General features: G+C 44.6%; 1 protein-coding gene across 1 annotated transcript in view; it reads left to right on the top strand.

Annotated features, from left to right (window-relative positions):
• AFG2A (AAA ATPase AFG2A) overlaps positions 1-19343 on the top strand; it is a 343648-nt gene that overhangs the window by 30405 nt on the left and 293900 nt on the right. Inside the window, 2 exon segments of the mRNA XM_090034520.1 lie at positions 1031-1154; positions 11294-11549. Coding sequence (XP_089890646.1) covers positions 1031-1154; positions 11294-11549 — 380 coding nt within the window.

Here is a 19343-nt window from a genome sequence, read left to right on the forward strand (position 1 = left end):
GGCCTATCCTGCCCCTGAGATGAGCCACCTGTGGCTCCATCCTGCTCCTCGTCTGTGCCCTGTGGCTGCACATGGCCCTGGACTCCAAGCCCCATGCACCACCTGGCTGGGCAGCAGCTCCAGACCTGTCAACTCCCTTCCTTCCTCCCTATGGGGGCCTCTATTTCCCTCCCCCCTACCAGATTTACCTGCAGGAGTTGCTCTTCATGTACATGCATGTGGTGGCGCCTGCCTGACTGCCATCGTCCCACTGCCCTCAGACCCTTGCAGGTTTGGAACTCTTCCAGCCTGCAGAGAGCAATTTGCAAAAGTTGAAACTCTATGTTTTTCTCAGTTAAAAGGGAAAGTCCACATTTTTTTATGCTTTTCTTCAGGATATGGAAAACCTGGATCCCTGCTAATGACAGTGAAGCTATGACAGGATAGGGTTCTATGCAGACTGCAAAACCTATCCAAAACCCTGGATAAATACTTGGGCAGCTAGTCAGGTCTGGTTTTTGTGCTAATAAGAGCTAGCTAACTTAAAGTGAGCTTGGAGATGTCCATAAAGGCTGTTTTATACACCTTTGGATTGTAGTGTACATATGTCCCTGGAGGTTGGTGGGACAGTATATGGTTTCTCAGATAGAAAAACTTGGAAGCCAAAATGACCTGAGGGCAGAATTTAGACTGCAGTATTTTTATTACTGGTGATATGTTAGCAAAAAGGAACCCACCATGACTTTATGTCCTAGGCTGATTTTTTTTTCAGTGGTGGCAATTAGAAAAGGCATCTTTATCTTTGTGAAGTGAGCAAAATGAATATCTCATCTTTGAGAGACAATAAATATGGGAGCACACAGTGCTGTTAATTTATGGATTCACGTCTTAGAGTTGAACCAGGTCTTGGGGCTGAAGGTTTCAGAAACCTATTAAAATCAATGAGAATTTTGGTATCTATATTCGTCAGACAGTTTTGCAAATCTCCATGTAAATCTTTTGGATATGTACATTGGATGGATTAAATTGCTTTTACTTATTCTTCTTTCAGCTGCCCCTCAATTATATTTATAGATGAACTGGATGCACTCTGTCCAAAGAGAGAAGGAGCTCAGAATGAAGTTGAAAAGAGAGTTGTAGCTTCGTTGCTAACACTGATGGATGGCATTGGCTCAGTAAGTATAAAGTGTGTTGACTTTGCCTAGTTTTTCCCCATAATACACTAACAAACTATGTTAGTATTTATTGTATAGTCAGACCAACTTTTAGAGGAAACTTTAAACTGTTTTACTGGAGTCTATATACCTTACTGGATTTTTTGGGAAAAGGAGTAGCTATATTCATCAGTAATCATGAAGTTCATATGACATTTGGAGGTATTTCTGAACCACAGAAGAAGAGAGTGTGCATATTTTCATTTGCTTTCTGTCCTTTCCCATCCCCTGATGTTATTTTGGTGATAAATGTAAGCCATAGGAAGTAAAATTTTGAATTCAAACAGGTTATTTTAATATTGCTTTGAATTTAAGTAAAAATAACTGTTAGTAGTGTCTGACCTCAGTTGCTAAGGGCCCCTCCAAATGTGCAGGTAAAGGTGCAATAGGATCTAATGTGTGATCTGCACAGTTGTGCCTCCTGCTGTCCCACATGTGCATGGCAGGGGGCATGATTATCGGGTTGTGCAGTTGATCCCAACATATCTTATTGCCAGTACAATACCACATGTGCATTGTGTGCATACCACTTTTCTCATGGCTGGGAAATGGTAGCAGCTACTGTTTCCCAGCTGTAGGGACTGTGGAGCCCCCTGTGGTTGGGAGATTATTGCTGCTATACTCTCTTAGCTGGAGGATGCAGGATGCATGGAGCAACCCCATGATTGGGACATTGCAGCTGCTACAATCTCTCGGCCATGGGGAGTGTGAAGCTGTCATGTCTGGGAGATCACAGCTGCTGTGGTCTCTCCCAGTTGCAGGAGAGACTGTGCCATATGTTATAAAGCTAGATGGCAACCAACTATAAAGTTAGTACAGGCAGTCTTTGACTTTACGACGTTCAAGTTTTGACAAATGGCATTTAACAACGTTTATAAATTGACGTTCTGTTTTGACTTTCTGACTTCGGTTCCCACTTTACGGCTCTTGATCCAATGCCACGCCACGCCACGCCACCAAACAAGTTTGCTGCACTGCCCATTTTCCTGTGCCGATCCACTGCACTGCACTGCACTGCCCTGACTCAAAATGATCAGTTGCTGTTCCGATGCAATTTTTATGCGGTGAATCTTTGTGTTTCCAACCGTTTTCTTAAAATTTAGTGTTTCTTTGCCCATAAAAATGGCAGAAAAGTGTAAATCTGGTGCAGGTGATGTTTCTAAGAAATGTAGAGCAATTACTACGGAAACAAAAATGGCAATAATTAAGACATCCAAAAAAGGTGAGACAACAACTGAAGTCAGTAGAGCTTTGGATATCCCCCAAATGACTATCATGGGGCTATCCAAAGACAAGGTAAGAATTCAGTAAAATGTTAAGGGCTTAGCTCCTATGCAGTCAACTGTGATAACTAAGCAGCATGTTGGACTTATTGCTCAGTTTGAGAAACTGTTAATCGTTTGGCTGGAGCATCAAAATCAATGCCGTGCTCCTGAGAATCAGGCATAATTCAGGAAAAAATGCTAAGAGTCTTTATGATGATCTAAAGAAACAACAGGGGAGAGTTAAGAACATTGGTGAGGCATGGAATGAAGTGAAACAATCAAATATGAATGGTGTTTGCAGAAAATTGTGTCCTGAATTTGTGCCTGACTTCCAAGGCTTTTTGGACACTATTGAAGAGGTGACCAAAAATGTTGTTGAAATGGGAAAACAACTCAACTTAGATGTTGCAGCAGAGGATGTTGATGAGTTGCTGGCATCACATTCTGAAGAATTAACTAATGGGGACCTTATTGAATTGGAACAGCAAAAAGTGGCAGAGGAAGAAGATGCCACTGTTGAAGAGACACCTCCTGAAAAGTCTTGACGACAAAAGTGTTGCTGAGGCATTTCAATATTTGGATGCTGCCATATCCCTGTTTGAGGAACGTGGCCCCAACATTGAACGCAGTGCATCGGTGAATAGCCTATCCTACATGTACAGCCGCTACAGAGAAACTTACAAGCAAAAGAAGAGAACATCTGTCCATACTTCCTTGGACTCTTTCTTTGAAAAAGCAGATGAGACCCCAGAAAGACCTGCAGCCAAGACTCTTGAGAAGACTCCAGCCAAGAGCCCTTCATAAAGTTCAGCAAAGTCACTTCAAAGAAGTCCTTCCAAATCAGTATGATTGCTATTTACAATATAAATATATTAATGTAGCTATGGTACTTGTCTATAATTGACTGAGTACAAAATTCTGGGTTATTTTTGGTGAAAATAGGGTATCAGGCCTTGGTTCAGGAACCAACCCCCCATTTATAACATTGTTTCTATGGGAAAATTGGTTCTGAGTTGCAATGTTTCGACTTAAGATGCAGTTTTCAGGAACCAATTGTGTTTTGTGCCCGAGGACTGCCTGTAGACATTATCAAGGTCTAACTTTATAGCTGCTTGGACCATTTAATGGCGTGATAGATACTTTGAATATGTGGCTGGTCTTAGTTTAATTGTGCGATTAAACAGCTCTTGAAAATTTTAACTGGATTGTGTAGGGAGGGCATAAAGTCTCAAAATCTGCATTAAGCTAACCTTCAATTTTCAAGGCTAAATTAAAAGTCCATGGAAGTTGTGGGGTTTTATCTGTTAACTGAAGTAAGGTTTGCTTCAGGCACATAGAACATATTGATTCTAAGTCTATTTCTGTCTAATTTGGTGGTTCTCAACCTTCTTAGACTTGTGACATCCCTCAGTAGACTGGAAGCTCCCCTTGAAATATGCCAGCTCTTCCTTCTTAATTTTTTTGACTATATAGTAATTCTTCTGTTGCAAAGTGTAACAGGGCAGCGTCCTAGGGATGGCCATGATCTCCCCTAGCGCCCCCTTACTGTACCAAATTTGCCTCAAAGCACTCTCAAGTCTCGCCCACCACAGCTTTGACGTTATTGTATAATAGGGAGGCTGCCTTTCTGTCCTCCTGGACACGGTTTCCTACTGTACACTAGCCCTGTTCTGTAATGGGTGTTTTGGTGCACCTTATGGGCTATGCGTGGCTCCAACCACCCCTTTACCACAACCCAAGCCTCGCTGGGCACTCTGTGGCCTCCTCCAACCCCTAGTAGCCTCACCCAAACCTCTGGTAAAAACAGCAAACGAAACACAAGCCCCTGAGCTATAACATAAATCCTAGCCACCCAGCTATATTATTCCAGCCACATCATGGGTGCTCCATCCTTCCTCCAGTCTTGGAGCCTGCAATCAGGCCTCTCCCCTCTGCTTGCTCTGGGAGAGCTCCTTCACCCATGGCTGCTGGCTGGGACTGCTCACCTGGCCTCAGCCCTGGGGTTTTGGTGGGAGCCAGGCCCTGTCCCTTCCGGTCAGCTGACCACTAACAGGTGTGGGTCACTGTCTCCCTCCAGTTGCCCTAGCAACCTATACCTGGGCTCCTTTCTCACTGCTCCCAAAAGTAGCAGGCACCTTAGTGCCCTGCTACACAAAGAACTCAAGTTCACAGCAGGTCAGAATGTGGATTCCTGTTTGAAATCTCTGGGATTATTTTGTGAATCACGTGTGCACTTCTAACACTGCTAACATTGCATGGCACCCCACAGAACCCTTGAAAAAGGGTCTCGGGGCATGGCACCCTGGCTGAGAATTATTGGTCTGATTAGCAGGGACACAGGAGGCGAGGTCTCTCTTTTTTCTATTTTGTTTACTCCATTAGAAGCAGTGTTTCAGTATTTTCTTTTGAGTTTATTTGCAAGTTTCCATTATATTTTTGCGTAATAGTCCAGAAATTTACTGGCGGGGGAGGATGGGAGGTGGAGAGACCGAGACCTTGTTGCAAAATATTGCGGTTCGTTTCTCGGGAGGCACGCGAAAAGAGTCTCAGACACATACTTATTAGCAGCACAAAAGGTGTATTTGCAAATAGGGTCGGAGCAGAGTCAAAGGACTCAGATTACTCCGCGCCCCTGAGGAAATTCTCAGCTGGCATTTTATCCCTTCCCTCCTGGGCACGTGTGCAGAAACAGGAACTCTTACAGCTCATTTCCGGTTCATACAAACATGTATGTGATCACGTCACTTCATCCATCGCATGTATATTATAATTAACTACTTAAGTATGCGGGGTGGATAGGTGAATATGCATCAGCTAATTGCGCATGCTCAGAAAGTTCTTTAGGTCACCAAGAGTTGAAATCCCCCCCCTTTCAAGGACACAGTCAGTTGAATTCCAGCTTCTGTAATCTGCATGTGAAAACCAGGAGGGGTGTGGAGGAGGGAGTGATTTCGCATAAGAAAAACTGTAACAAAGCTAGCTAAGAAAGAAAGGTCCTTGGCAGTGTTTTTTCTTATCAGGTGCGAGATGCAAACTGTGCAGTTCTAACAACACTCCATTTCTAACAATATTATAACATTACTCCATTTACTGTGCATTTCTAACAACCTGATGATCTTTTTTTCAGACCCGGATGCTGAACTCTTACATGCTACTGGAAGCAACTTCCTGTCCTCTATCACAAACATGATATATAACCTGTTTTGTAAAGTCATCAAGCTCAGTTTTGTTAATCAGTTAGGATTTTTGATGCCAGTATTCCTGTTGAAGAGCTGTGATATATTCTCATTTCTCTGATGGCTAGAAATAGTCTCATAGGGTGCTGACAGATATGAAAAAACTCCAGACAAACAGCGCTTTACCAGAGGAGGAAGTGTGTTAGTTTCCACAGCGTCCATATAGATGGAGAACTTCAGCAGGGCATTTTGGTGCTTTTATTGAAAGCTGATACAATCAACTATCAGTTAAAAGCACCAAAAAGCCCTGGTGAAGCATGCAATGTATACAGACGTTGGGTAAGCTGGGTCAAACGAACACGATATCTGTTCTGGGTGTGCACTGTGCTAGTTGTGGGGGGCGCACCAAGATGAAAGTAAAGCACTAGTTTTTTGGTGGGAAGGGGGATTACATCTGTAAGCAGCTATAAATTTTAGCCTAACCTTTTATTTAGGTTTATATATTCTTATTTATTCTTGTGTCAATGCTATCCTGTTGCTTGAATAGTTAGTTTTCCACTCCAGTGCTTTTCTTCTTGATGTCATGATAGAGTAATCCCTTTCAGCCTTCATTTTACGAGGTTAAATAGGTTATTTGTTTCCTAATTTTTTACCGGTTTTCTCTGCACCTGTTCCAGTTTCAGTTTATCTATTAAATTTTACCCCATTTCCATTAAAATTATCTATTAAAATTTATCCCGCTTCCAATCCTGTGGCTCATCCTGTATAATTTTCTGGCCATCCTCTGCTCATGATGTCTCCCAGTTTTGTAGCACAGCAAATGCCATTAGCTTACTATTTTTCTAAGTCATTAATGAAAACATTGATTGTTTCCAGGGCACATCTTTGTGAAACTCCACTTGCCCATTTCTGCGTAGTTCAGTAGATCAGTGGCAGTGTTATACAGAAAGATAGATATTATGACTTTCAGTCCAGTTCCTTACTATGCTACTAGAGCATACTGTCTCCTGCCTTCCCAGCGTATTGGTCTAAACCAGGGATGGGCAAAATGGCGGATCTGGCTGGCAGCCAGACTCCATTTCCCAGCAGCCCCTACTTGCGTGGTTGGGGCCAGTTTCCATGGAGATCCCAGCAACAGGTGTGCAAGGCTGGGGTTTCTGTGGAGACCAGCCCCAGCAGCGCTGGCAGGGCACAGAGCTGCTCTGGAGCCAGGCTGGGATCTTGCAGTGGTGACAGCATGGTCCATAGTTGGGGCAGAGCTGCAATCTGTAGCCTGCATGCCCTGGGCAGGGACATGCAGGTAGCAGAACATGGCTCTGCCCTGGCTTCTTGCAACAGTGACAGCGTGGTCTGGAGCTGGGGCAGAGGTGCAATCCACTTCCTGCATGCCCCTCTCTGGAGCATGCAGGCTGCAGATCACAGCTGTGCCCTGGCTCTGAATCATGGTGTCATCCCTGCAAGATCCTAGCTTGGCTCTGAAGGAGCTCTCTGTCCTACCATGCACCCTGGCAGCAGGGGGGCTATAGCCATCCCAAAGTTCCTTGTAGTCTGCCCCTGTAGCCAACCCTCCTAGTGGTGCTTCTGCTGCCCACTCTGCACAGGCAGTGGCAGCTGAGCCCGCCTTGCTTCTGCTCACAGCACAGCCTTCCCTCAGCCTCCCCTCCCCACCCCAGGAAGAGGCTGGCACCACTGCTGCTGCCTGTCAGTGTTGCTGGGGCCGGTCTTCACAGAAACCCCAGCCCCACTATCACAGCATGGCTGCTGCTGGGGTCTCCATGGAAACTGACCCCAGCCATGTGGGCGGGGGCTGCTGGGAAATGGAGTCCACAGCCGGCCGGATCCAGCCTGCAGGCCAGACTTTGCCTGCCTCTGGTCTAAACAAATACCTTCACATGTACTGGTCCATCACATAATCTTACAAGGAGAAGGCCAGTTAGTTTGTTTGCAGATATCTAGTTCAGGACAGGCTGAGACTCGTGTTTCAAAAGCAAGGTAGTTTTTTATAAAGCAGAAAACGAAGGCAGTAATGGAGCAGGCAGGGGGCATATACTAGGGTAAATGGTGGGGGGTAGTAAAGGGACAAGTAGCTGAGGGAGCTGTTGGGGGCAGGTGTAGGGGGGAGCTGTTGTGGGGGAGCAGCAGGGGGGAGATGGGGGAAGGCAGTCCCCTGCAACCTTGTACTTGATTGTAAGGCAAGGAGCTTTTTTTCCTGTATGTTAAATGGGCAAGAAAAACCTCGTCTTGTAATCAAGTAAGTATGGTAATTGTTTTTATATTTATTTAAAACAATTTAAACTCTTTGTTCTGATTTGGGTCAAAGGCCAATGTAGAAATATCAACTTTTTTTTGAAGAAAGCTGAAATTTCATTTGGCTCTGTTGTCCCCCCATGTTGTCTTCAGCTTATTACCATCAGTTCGTTCTCTTTCCCAGGAGCTCCTGTGCTGGATAATTTCTGATCTAATGAGTTGAAAAGTGCTTTGTGTGGTGGTGTTTTTTGTAGCTAGAAGATAACTTTATGTGAAATTGTTGTGGAAAGCTCATAGGGGCCAGGGATGGAAATTACACATAGATTCATAGATGTAGGGTTGGAAGGGACCTTGTAGATCTTCTAGTCCAACCCCCTGCCCTGGGCAGGAGAGAAAACTGGGCTCAAATGACCCCAGCTAGGTAAACGTCAAGCCTTCTCTTAAAGACCCCCAAGGTAGAAGCCAGCACCACTTCCCTTGGAAGTTGGTTCCAGATCCTAGCTGCCCTGACTGTGAAGTAGTGCTTTCTAATGTCTAGTTTAAACCTACTCTCTAACAACTTATGGCCGTTATTCCTTGTTACTCCAGGAGGCACTTGGGGGAACAAGTTCTCTCCCAATCCCCACTGGTCCCCCCTAGTAAGTTTATAGATGGCCACCAGGTCCCCCCTCAGCCTTCTCTTACGAAGGCTGAACAGGTTAAGGTCCCAAAGCAGGTCCCTTTGGGCAGGGGGCTGGACTCGATGATCTCCCGAGGTCCCTTCCAGCCCTAATGTCTATGAAATCTCCTCGTAGGGTCTGCCCTACTGTCCCCGGTTCATGCGAGTGGCCGTCCTTTGGACCCTCTCAATGCTGTCCACATCCCTCCTGAAGTGGGGCGCCCAGAACCGGATGCAGTACTCCAGCTGCTGCCTAACCAGTGTTGCATAGAGGGGGAGGATCACTTTCTTGGCCCTGCTTGTGATGCATCTGTGGATGCACAACAAGGTACGGTTAGCCCTACTAACAGTGTCCTCGCATTGTTGGCCCATGTTCATCTTGGCGTCAGTAATGACTCCAAGATCTCTTTCTGCTGCCATGCTTTCAAGAAGGGAGTTCCCCAGGCTATAGGTATGCTGCTGGTTCCTACTGCCTAAGTGCAGTACCCTGCACTTGTCAGTATTGAATCCCATCCTATATTCATTTGCCCTCCCCTGTAACATGTCCAGGTCCCGCTGTAATATGTCCTTCCCTTCTAGCATGTCCACCTCACCCCAGATTGTGGTGTTGTCTGCGAATTTAAATAGGGTGTTTTCACCCCGTCGTCCAAGTCTTCTAATAAAGAAATTGAACAGTGCGGGCCCAAGGACTGAGCCCTGGAGGACTCCACTGCCCACTTCCCTTCAGGTCAAATATGACCCGTCCACCACCACTCTCTGAGTACGATCCCGTAGCCAATTTGCAATCCATCTGACTGTGTAGGCATCAGTGTCACAGTCGCCTAGCTTTTTGATGAGAATGGGGTGGGAGACAGTGTCAAAGGCCTTCCTGAAGTCCAGAAAGACTACATCCACTGTGCATCCAATGATTTTGTGACCTGATCGTAGAAGGCAAGTTGGTCTGACAGGACCAGCTATGAAACTAGGACCTGCTCCTAATGAACCCATACTCATTGCCTTTGAGCATCATCCCCGCTGCTGGCCCATCACAGATGTGCTCCTTGATAATCTTCTCAAAGAGCTTCCCCAGGATTGAAGTAAGACTAACAGGCCTGTAGTTGCCTGGGTCCTCCTTCTTCCCTTTTTTAAAAATGGACCACATTGGCTCTCTTCCAGTTGTCGGGCACCTGGCCAGAGCACCACGAGTGCTTGTAAAGCTATGCCAGGGGCCCCGCAGTAACCCCTGCCAATTCCCTCAACACCTTGGGGTGGAGAGCATCTGGACCTGCTGATTTGAACATGTCCAGCCCCTCCAGAAGTTCCCTAACTTGGTCCTCCCTGACTCTAGGCCTGGCAGAGTTTCTCCTGAGTCCGTCGTGAATCTCAGTAGGGGAGTCCTGGTCCGTGCACAAGAAAATGGAGGCAAAGAAATAGTTAAAGAGGATTGCTTTCTCCTCTGGTGCAAGCACCAGATTGCCAAGCATATCTTGCAGGGGCCCCACATTACCTGGTGCCTTCTTAATGCTCCCTATATAATTTTAAAAAGGACTTTTTATCCTTGATGCTAGCCCTAGTTCCGTATCTGCCTTAGCTTTCCTTACAGCCCTGAGTGGTGGAGGTATACTCCTCTTTGGTGATAGCCCCTCCCTTCCACTGGGTGTACGCCTCCTTTTTGGCAATCAGGCATTCCCGAATGCCCTTGGTGAGCCGGGGGGGGGGGGGGGTTCTTGGGCACTCTTGCCCCCTTTGCTTCTCATTGGGATTGTCACCCCTTGGTCTCTGAGTATCATCTTCTTAAGGAACGACCACTCATTTTGGGCACCCAGTGCCGCTACTCTCCAGGACCCCAGTACCTCTCCCACTAATCTCAACTCATTGAAGTTGGCCCTCTTGAGGTCAAGGGCTACTGCCTTGCTTCAGGCCCTTGGCACCCTGCACTGGATGGTGAATTCAAGCAAGCAATGATCACTATCACCCAGGTGGTCGAGGACCTGGAGTCCCCTTGCCAGGACCAGGACCAGGTCCAGCAGGGCATTCCCCCTGGTGGGACTGTGCACCTCCTGGGTTAAGTGGAGGTCCTGTATTTTGGCAAGCAACCTTCATGAGCAGTCTGACCTGGCTAACTGCTCCTCTCAGCAGATGTCTGGGTAATTTAGATCACCCATGACAACTACATCCGTTGCCTTAAGTGCCTCTGCAAGCTGACCCAAGAATTCGCGGTCCAGCTCTTCCCCTTGGTTGGGAGGTCTGTAAGTCCTTTTCCCCATGACCCCCCCCGTATCCTGACCCAGAGCACTTCAGCCTGCCCCTCAGACCCCATCCTGCTGGTTGAGGATGTGTATTGCTCTTTGACTTAGAGCGCCACACCCCCACCTTTCCTGCCTCTTCAATCCCGCCCATATGTCTATAGCCCCTAATGTTAACCGTCCAGTTGTGGGATGAATCCCACCAGGTTTCTGTGGGCCCTACTATGTCCGGGTTTTAACTAGCTATCCAGAGGGCGGTAAAAATGATACATAAACTAGTAAAAATGATAGTAAGCTGGTTCAAATCGGTAACATAACAGAAGTTCAGTGCATATAAACTGCTTTCAAAATGGCTGAAACTGGTTTAAGATGAACCTGGATGGATTGAACTGATTCAGGTTAAATTGGTTTATTGACCTTCTGTTTCAGATCAGGAAGATAGTTGTTAATGTTGAATGTGTGTAATAAATTCAGTAGGATTTCAAGGTTTACTTTCTAATCCTTTTTTCTCTTTACTTTGGCTTGTTAGGAGGATAGTGAAGGTCAGCTCTTGGTGCTAGGTGCCACAAACCGTCCTCATGCACTGGATCCCGCATTACGGAGACCTGGCCGTTTTGATAAAGAGATAGAAATCGGAGTTCCGAATGCACAGGACCGACTAGACATACTGAGGAAGCTTCTTCATCAGGTTCCTCATCTACTGACTGGAACAGAGTTGGTGCAGCTGGCTGACAGTGCACATGGATATGTGGGAGCAGACTTGGCAGCATTATGCAAGGAAGCAGGTAAGGTTTCTGGATCTTGCTTAGGATGTGATACTGCTATTCAGTTTATGATTTCCCTTACTCTGCAAATCCACCTATTGGTATTGTACAGACGCAGTTCATCAGACAGAAAGATCTAAAACAATTAGGTCTTTTTTTGCCTTCCTACTTTTGTAAAGTTTTGCAACAAATTCCACAAAGGATTTTAAGTAATTCAAACAAAAATACACAGGAAACTTGGGTGGGTCAGACGATTAGTAATAGTTTATAGAGACCTTTGCTTTTTAGTCAGCAGCTGGAACCTTGCTCAGACTATTTGAGACCAAATATTTGATAGTTAGATTAGGGATTTAGTGGGGCTGGTTCTCAAATAGTCACTTGTAGACTTTTGTACAGAGCAAATGGGGAGAGAAATATGGATCCTGTGCGTCATTTTTGAAGAGGAACTTTGCTAGCTATGCTCACACTTTAAGCTGTTCTGAATTAGCAAGCATTCTTTGGTGTGTGCCCCTCCCCTGCACCACAAACTGTAACCATTTCTTTTCTGTTCTTTGAGGAATCTTTTCTGCTTTGCAAACTTCACATAAGAAATATGAAATAGATTGGACTGAAGTCTCTGATTTAACTAAAGACATTAGGATGCAAATTTCAGTGGAATTTCAGCATAGGTTCCACTGTCGCACTCACAACTTTGTTCTTTTACCTTAGTCATTTACTTACCTATCCATAAATGGATGCTAATGTTTGCTCACTTTTATGAAGGCCTTTTACATTTGTGGATGTAAAATGCTGTGTAAGTAAATACCAGCCATATTTTATTGGGTAGACTCTCTGTGTTGTTACTGTTTGTAGTGCTTTGAGAGTCTAACCAAGATTGTGGACTGAGTATGCTAGGCACTGTACAAATGCACATTGAGAGGCTTTTTTTTTTTAATTTCTCCTGCAGGGCATATGGCATATAGACCAGTCAGATAAAAGGCAAGAGAGGAAATGGCTTAAGTGACTTGTCCAAATTCCCATAGCAGATCAGTGATGGTCAGGAATTTTTCTTGCTCTATAACTGTGTTACATTTTGCCCAGCATGCTGCTTTCTGTATCTTTTGTCATGGTCATATGTGCCTCAGAACTGCAGGACATGGAGAGAACAACTTAACAGTATTTTTTGTAAAAATAAACATTAACTCTGTAATGACTGTTTTTTATAATTTGTTATCCTGGAGTGACCTCTGCTGGAGGAAATGCATCCCTGCCCTTTTAATTGTGCTTAGAGTAGGCTAGATATGTTTTTCCTCTTGCCAGAATTAAAAAATAAATGACTTTAGCTTACAGTTTAAATTAATACATTCAGATCTCCTATTTGAGGGCTTTTTTTTTACACCATTATTTTCTGGAGAAGAATTTAATATTTTTTTGAATATGTGCCTTATAAACAAAGACAATTAACTATTTTAGCCGCAGCTTGTCAAACATACGCCATTACAGAATCCTAAATGTTAGCGATGCATATAGTTCACTGGTTTACCAGTGCAAGGTTGTTCCTATGGCACAATTCAAATTATCTGTTCCTAAATAACCTTGAAAAGCCAAGCACTGGGCATCTAGTGCTTCCCTGGGGAGACTGTTTATAAGCTGATATGTTTCTCTGTGCAGCAGTGTTTTCTGATATTCAGTCTTAAGTTTTCCTTGTTTCATTTTATCCCTTTTAATTATCTTTTCAGTATGACCTTGTGTAAACCACTAACTCTTCCTGCTTGATGTTTTTCACTCTTCAAATATCTGTACTGTTCTCATAGTCCCTACCTCCTCATTCATTACTTGACCAGGCTATAAATATTTAGCTCTTTTAATATTTCCTCATAAATAAGTCCTTTGTGCTTCATGAAAACGTTGGGGTTTTTTTCCCCCTTGAACTCCCTCCAATTTGTCAAGAACTTATTTTGGTCATGTGTTCAGAATTAAACATGATATATTATCAGTATTACAGTGTAAAGTACCACATGCATTTGTAGCAAAGATTGTTGATTTCAGTTCAAGGTTATTTAGGAACAGATAATTTGAGTAGTTCTCTGTAAAGCTTCTTTCACAAATTTTAGAAGCAGCTGCTACTATTGATTTTATTATAGTCAATACATTTAATAGAAGTAAACGTGAAAATTGTAAACTTGTGCAAGACTTTAATCCTGACTACAAAATATATAAACTCCCTTTTATTACAAAATATTATTATTCCTTTTGACTTATTTTCTCACTTGAGTTAGCAGTTGGCATCCTAGTGTGTTAGCCATTCTACTTGTATGTTACAGAACAACAGTTCCTGTCCCTGAGTGCTTTTAATCTAAATGTTTTTGTATGCTTTCAACAAATTTAGGCTATTTCTCAAGGGCTCTTCATTCCTAATAATTGATGGCACAATACCTTGTGCGCATATGTATAATTCTGTATGTTTGCCGCTGGCCCTCTATACTTGTTACCTCACTGCCTATAACATGGTAACTACAGTGCTACTGCAATAGGTTAATGCCACAATGGTGCCTATAGGTCAGCACCTACAGAAATCATGGCGGAAGTGTGCTCTGCAGTGGCTCCTATAATCTGGATTGTTTCAATGTGATCCCCCCTTCCCCCTGATTGGCAGAGGAGACCCAGCAGCCCCACTGCTGCTGATCAGCCGGAAGGCAAAAACTGTGCGGTTTTAAGTATTTTGCAGTGATTTTGGTAGATCCCTATCTATAGGTAGTGTTCTCTAAAGCTGTATTTAGGGTGTCTCCTAAATTGGAAATGTGATTTCAAGCCGGTTACTTTGGGGACACGTTTATTGGTGCTGTAGCACAGCAGTGCTATGTAACCTGTCCCAAACTTTGCTAAGCAGTGGCTTCACTGCTTCTGGTATAGGTGCAGCGTTCCCAAGCACCTCTTGTGTGCTTGAGGATGCTATCACTGGGGACAGTTAGTTCACCATGTAGATAGTTTAAGACATTTTATTATAAATTCTTGTTTCCAATTTTCTCTAATTTTGCCTAATTTCAGCATTCCAGGCTGAAATGATCCATACTTGCTCTCTACTGATTCCTCAGAATTAGGCTAATGAAAAATAGATTTTCTAACGTTAAAAATATATTCTAGCTTTTTCTTTAAGCTGTAGCACTTTTGTGCTTGGACAGGAATTTGAAATCTGATAGGTCAGAGTAGTGCCTTTTTCTGTATGTACCATACAAAAATATACTGAGATCTGTGAATTATTCAGCTTTTGAAAGTTGCCTTCTGTACATGCTCAGTAGAGCTTGTTAGAGGCTTGCCAGAACCTTCATTTCATTGAGACATGCTTCATGCTACATGCACTTAGTATGTTCCCAGTCTCCTGCCTCCATACGTAATATGCAGACAGCACTGCATATGGTAGACTAAAAGCAGCCCCTTTCCCTTTCATCAGGACGAGAGCATCCTTGATGCCCAGAAAAGACCATGAACTGGATCAGGGCTAGACAATTATTTTAGCTGGAGGGCAGCTTCATGAGTTTTGGTGAGCTGTTGAGGGCTGCAGTGGTAGCCCTGCCTCTTGACAGGTGCCCTGCCCCCTGGTCATCATCTTGGGATCAGAAGTCCTGTCCCCTAATCCCCTGATCTTTGCCACTGGAAGTCCCTCCCCTTGCCACTGGAGGTTCTCCTTGTACAAGCTTGGAACCAGAAAAAAAACAAATCATATATTAAAAGTCAAGCATTTACTATAACATTTTAATTTTATTTTAAAAAATATTTTTGATTTTTGTCCTGATTTATGTATGTTTGCACAGTGTACATAAAAGTGATTGAATAATAGCTAAAAAATGAAGTATGTTGGCTGTGGCCATGTTGTATTGGGGTGTGGGCAGGGTGGGTGTGAGAGAGGGTTGGGGGTATGTGGGAACCCCTCCATATACCCCTCTCCACGGTACACAGCTCCTGCCACTGGCGGCAGTAGCAGCAGGCAGTGGGCCCTCGGGATGCTCGTGGCCCATGCAGGCACAGTTGCCTGGTGGTACATGACACCATCCAGTTCTGGGAACTGCATGTGGTTGCAAGGAGCAGAGCCAGGCTGGCTCTGTCATGCAGAGTTCATGTGCAGCTGCTGAGACTCGTGTAGTACCAGGAGAAGCCCTGCACAATGGAGCCAGTGGCCTGGCCTTGCTGCCTACTGCCATGTGCAGCTTGTTGGACTCTGTGGACATGGCGGGAAGCCCTGCTTCCCAGTGAAGTCCTGGGACCTGAAAATTGTGGCAGGGAGCAGGGCCAGGCCCCTGGCTCTGTTGTGCAGGGTGTCCCCTCGGTGGTGCGTGAGTCCCAGAAGCTGCACTTGAGCCCAGTGACCTGGCTCTGCTCCTTGCTGCCATGTGCAGCTCCTGGAACTGGCTGGAGCTGCACTCCACCAGCTGGCTGTACCTGCGTGGGCCACAAGCACCCTGAGGGCCTGGTGCTGCTGCCGACAGTGGTAGGAGCTGTGTGTCATGGGGGTAGGGGAGTGGTGTGGCAGGGGTCCCCACACCCTCCCCACCCTTCCTCACACCCACACCCTGCCCACCTGAGCTCTGTATTCCTGCCACCCCACTAAGTGTGGGCGCCTTGCTCCTGCCAGCCCCAGCCCTGCACTTCATGCCCCAGCCCAGCTTCCCTACCTGCTGCCTGGAGCCAGCGCTGCAGCAGGTACTTGAGGAGGAGCCACTGGAGGCTGGGAAAGCTGAGCAGGTCCCTTGGTGACTGCAACAGTGGCAGCAGCAGCCCTGGCTGGAAGCTACGTGTGCTGCCTCAGCCAGAGTCTTCCCGTACATGAGGGTGGGAATGAAGTGCACAGGCTGGGCAGGGTTCAGTTAATTGGTGGGTGCCTCCAGGTTGGATGAAATCGCCTGGCAGGCTGGATGCAGCCTGCGGGCCATATTTTGCTTGCTCCTGGACTAGATACTATTCCATTTTATTAGGCACCTGTGTGTGGTCCTATTCCATCCTTCTTGAGTCTCTGGAAATATATTTATGTGTCTCCTTCTGTAAAACACTATTATAATAGCCTGAAGATGGTCACAAAAAGCAGTGAGGAAGAGGAGGACAGGTTTTCATGGACTTCTGCTGACTGTATTATTTACCAAATGCCAACATGTAGAAATTGAGGATCAGACTCTAAAAATCATGAAATATTTCAGCATTAACAGATTGGGAGTACATCTGTCTGTTAATAGTACTTCTTTAGACATCAGGAAGAACTTCTTCAAGGTAAGGGTCACCAGAATCTGGAGTGGGCTTCCAAGGGAGGTGGTGCTCTCCCCTACCCTGGGGGTCTTTAAGAGGAGGCTAGACGTGTACCTGGCTGGGGTCATCTAACCCTTGCGCTCTTTCCTGCCCAGGGCAGGGGGTCGGACCTGAAGATCTACTGAGGTCCCTTCCAATCCAAACAGCTATGAATCTATTTATTGTTCTGGTTTTTGAACTTTTAGGATACATGAGGGACATGTTTTTTAATCCATGGGAGGATATTGTTTTGAAATTTCAGATTCCATTTTCAAAAACCAGTCTTGATTCTGGCTTATGGAAAACACAGTGGATATCATGACCTGAGCCTCATGTTATAATTGTGAAAGATGGCAATACTGTGACTAGTGTCAACCTTCCATGTACTCCATACCTTTACCTGTTGAGTAAAGCCTTGGCATCTCTCCTTTTGGAAGCAGTATTGGTCTATTATTTTTTAAAAATATAGCAGAGAGATTGCATACAGTTACTTTTGCAGAGCAAGGGATAGAACCCAAGAGTGCCTGTAGACATTCTGGGAGCCTGCTCCAATGTGCTGCAGTTATAGCATGTTGGAGCAGACTCGGTGAATCAAGTCTGCTGGAGTGTGCTAATTACCATGCTCTAGTCAGCCTCTGAGTCTTGTATATCGATGTTCCTGTGCTTCAGAATGGAGGTGGTGGTGCCTCAACTAATGTTCCTTAGATGAGCTTTGGTCAAATCGCCCTGCTGCCATTTTGGAGATGCTGTAACATTTTAATTAGAATGCCTCTCAGAGCCAATGCAGTTAAAGAGCCCTTTCTCCCTCTCCCCCCCCCCCAACCCGAGCACATTCCAAGAAAAATGCCCCAAGTCTCTAACATGGGACGTGTCATTTGCTTAGACTCGCTTTGTTCAGAACAAATATGCTAGATTTCTCTGTTTGGTTATATTGTCTGTAACTGCTAGGATGGAGGAACCAGGATTCCTGATTTACAACACTGTTACTGTTCAGCAGTTTGTTCTGTAAGCACTAGGTAAAGGTTTGTATTGCATTCTCCTTTGACAAGTGGTTTGCATCTCTGAGAACTGGTTAATGTGGAAGGATCTGCATAAGCTTTAGTGATCCTTGAATGAAGCCTTTGGCACCAATCCTGTAGTGAACCCCAGGTAGAAGCCCCCAACTGATTTCAGTGGGGCCCTGCGTGGTCTTGTATTCATCTGGCAGGATACTTGGTACAGGTTTAGGCCTTTGAATAGGACAATATTCTTGGGACTGGAGGAGGTTTTCCATATCCTATGTTGTTTAGTAGACTACCTTTTAGCATGAACAGCTGAAGTGTTTTATCTCAAACAGACATACTGTTTAGAAGATAGGCTGTGCCATATCCTTGCATATAATGTCTGTGTTTGTATTCCCTTGGGATCGGGCTGCTGCTCTAATTAATTGGCCGCACAGCCTTTTATTAATTCCCTAAAAATTTATAATGGTTTTAAATTAACAACAAAGATAAGCACTGCACTTTTTTGAAAACATATGAAATGTTAATTATGTAGCAGGGACATGAATGATATAAACTGTGCTGAATGTTATAAGATGCTTAGCAACAAGGGTTTCCAAATATAGCAATTTATTATAAACTTATCCTTCTATGGCTGCCTGTAGCATTTCAACAGGGTGAATATAAATATAGCTTGATTTCTTCAAGAAGTGGATTCAGTCATATTGTTTACAGTGAAAGGAAGTATTTGCTTTGTAACTCTTAGAATTTATCTTGAACATCCTTGTACATTACACACAATTTCAGCGTGCTGATATAAAACACTTGGTCTATGATAAGATAGCGTCATGAGGAGAGGAAGAACAAATGTCCTTGTTTAAATAGTGGCCCGTCTTGCAATAACATCTAATTGGTTCCAGGAAGGATGCAGCATCCGAATCATTGTAGCTTGGAGCCTTTCCGAGGGAATAGGACTGATCACTTCGTTTCACATCTGAAAGTCTTGCAAATTCAAATGTTTCCTTAATGCCTGTGAGGTGCAACAACAAGAGTCTCTTTGCTTTGGTAACTTCAGAGTTGTATTGTCATGTACATTGAACTCAAGTCTATTGCTTCCTGAAATGTTATAGATATCTAAGAAATTGGGCCTCATCCTCAGCTGGTACAATAGGGCATAGATCCACTGAAATCATTTGATCTGTGCTTGCTTGCATCAGCTGAGGATGTAGCTTTTCCCTTTGACAAACTAGCTGTTTTAAGAGTAGCTTTGTTTAGGAATCGGATTGTCTGTGGCAGTGTTTACACCTCTCATCTGTTCTTTAAACTCCAACTAACAGTACATTTATGATACAGACTGTCTGTAGTATTTGAATTTGTGATAATGAAATAGTCCTTTAAGTTGCATTGCCTGACAGAGATGCCTTTGAGCATTTTTGCTAGGCTTATGAAACAGTTTGCTGTTTACTTCTTGCGATATCATTACCTAACCAGTTCTCTTCCTGAAAGTGGCCACAAAGCTCATTCCTGTCTTGTGTTAATTGGAATAACAATTAAATTGCAGTCAAAAAAAACCTTCATGATA

This window comes from Crocodylus siamensis, chromosome 2, assembly GCF_052110815.1.
Source record: "Crocodylus siamensis isolate JL-2025a chromosome 2, ASM5211081v1, whole genome shotgun sequence".
Classification (NCBI taxonomy): domain Eukaryota; kingdom Metazoa; phylum Chordata; order Crocodylia; family Crocodylidae; genus Crocodylus; species Crocodylus siamensis.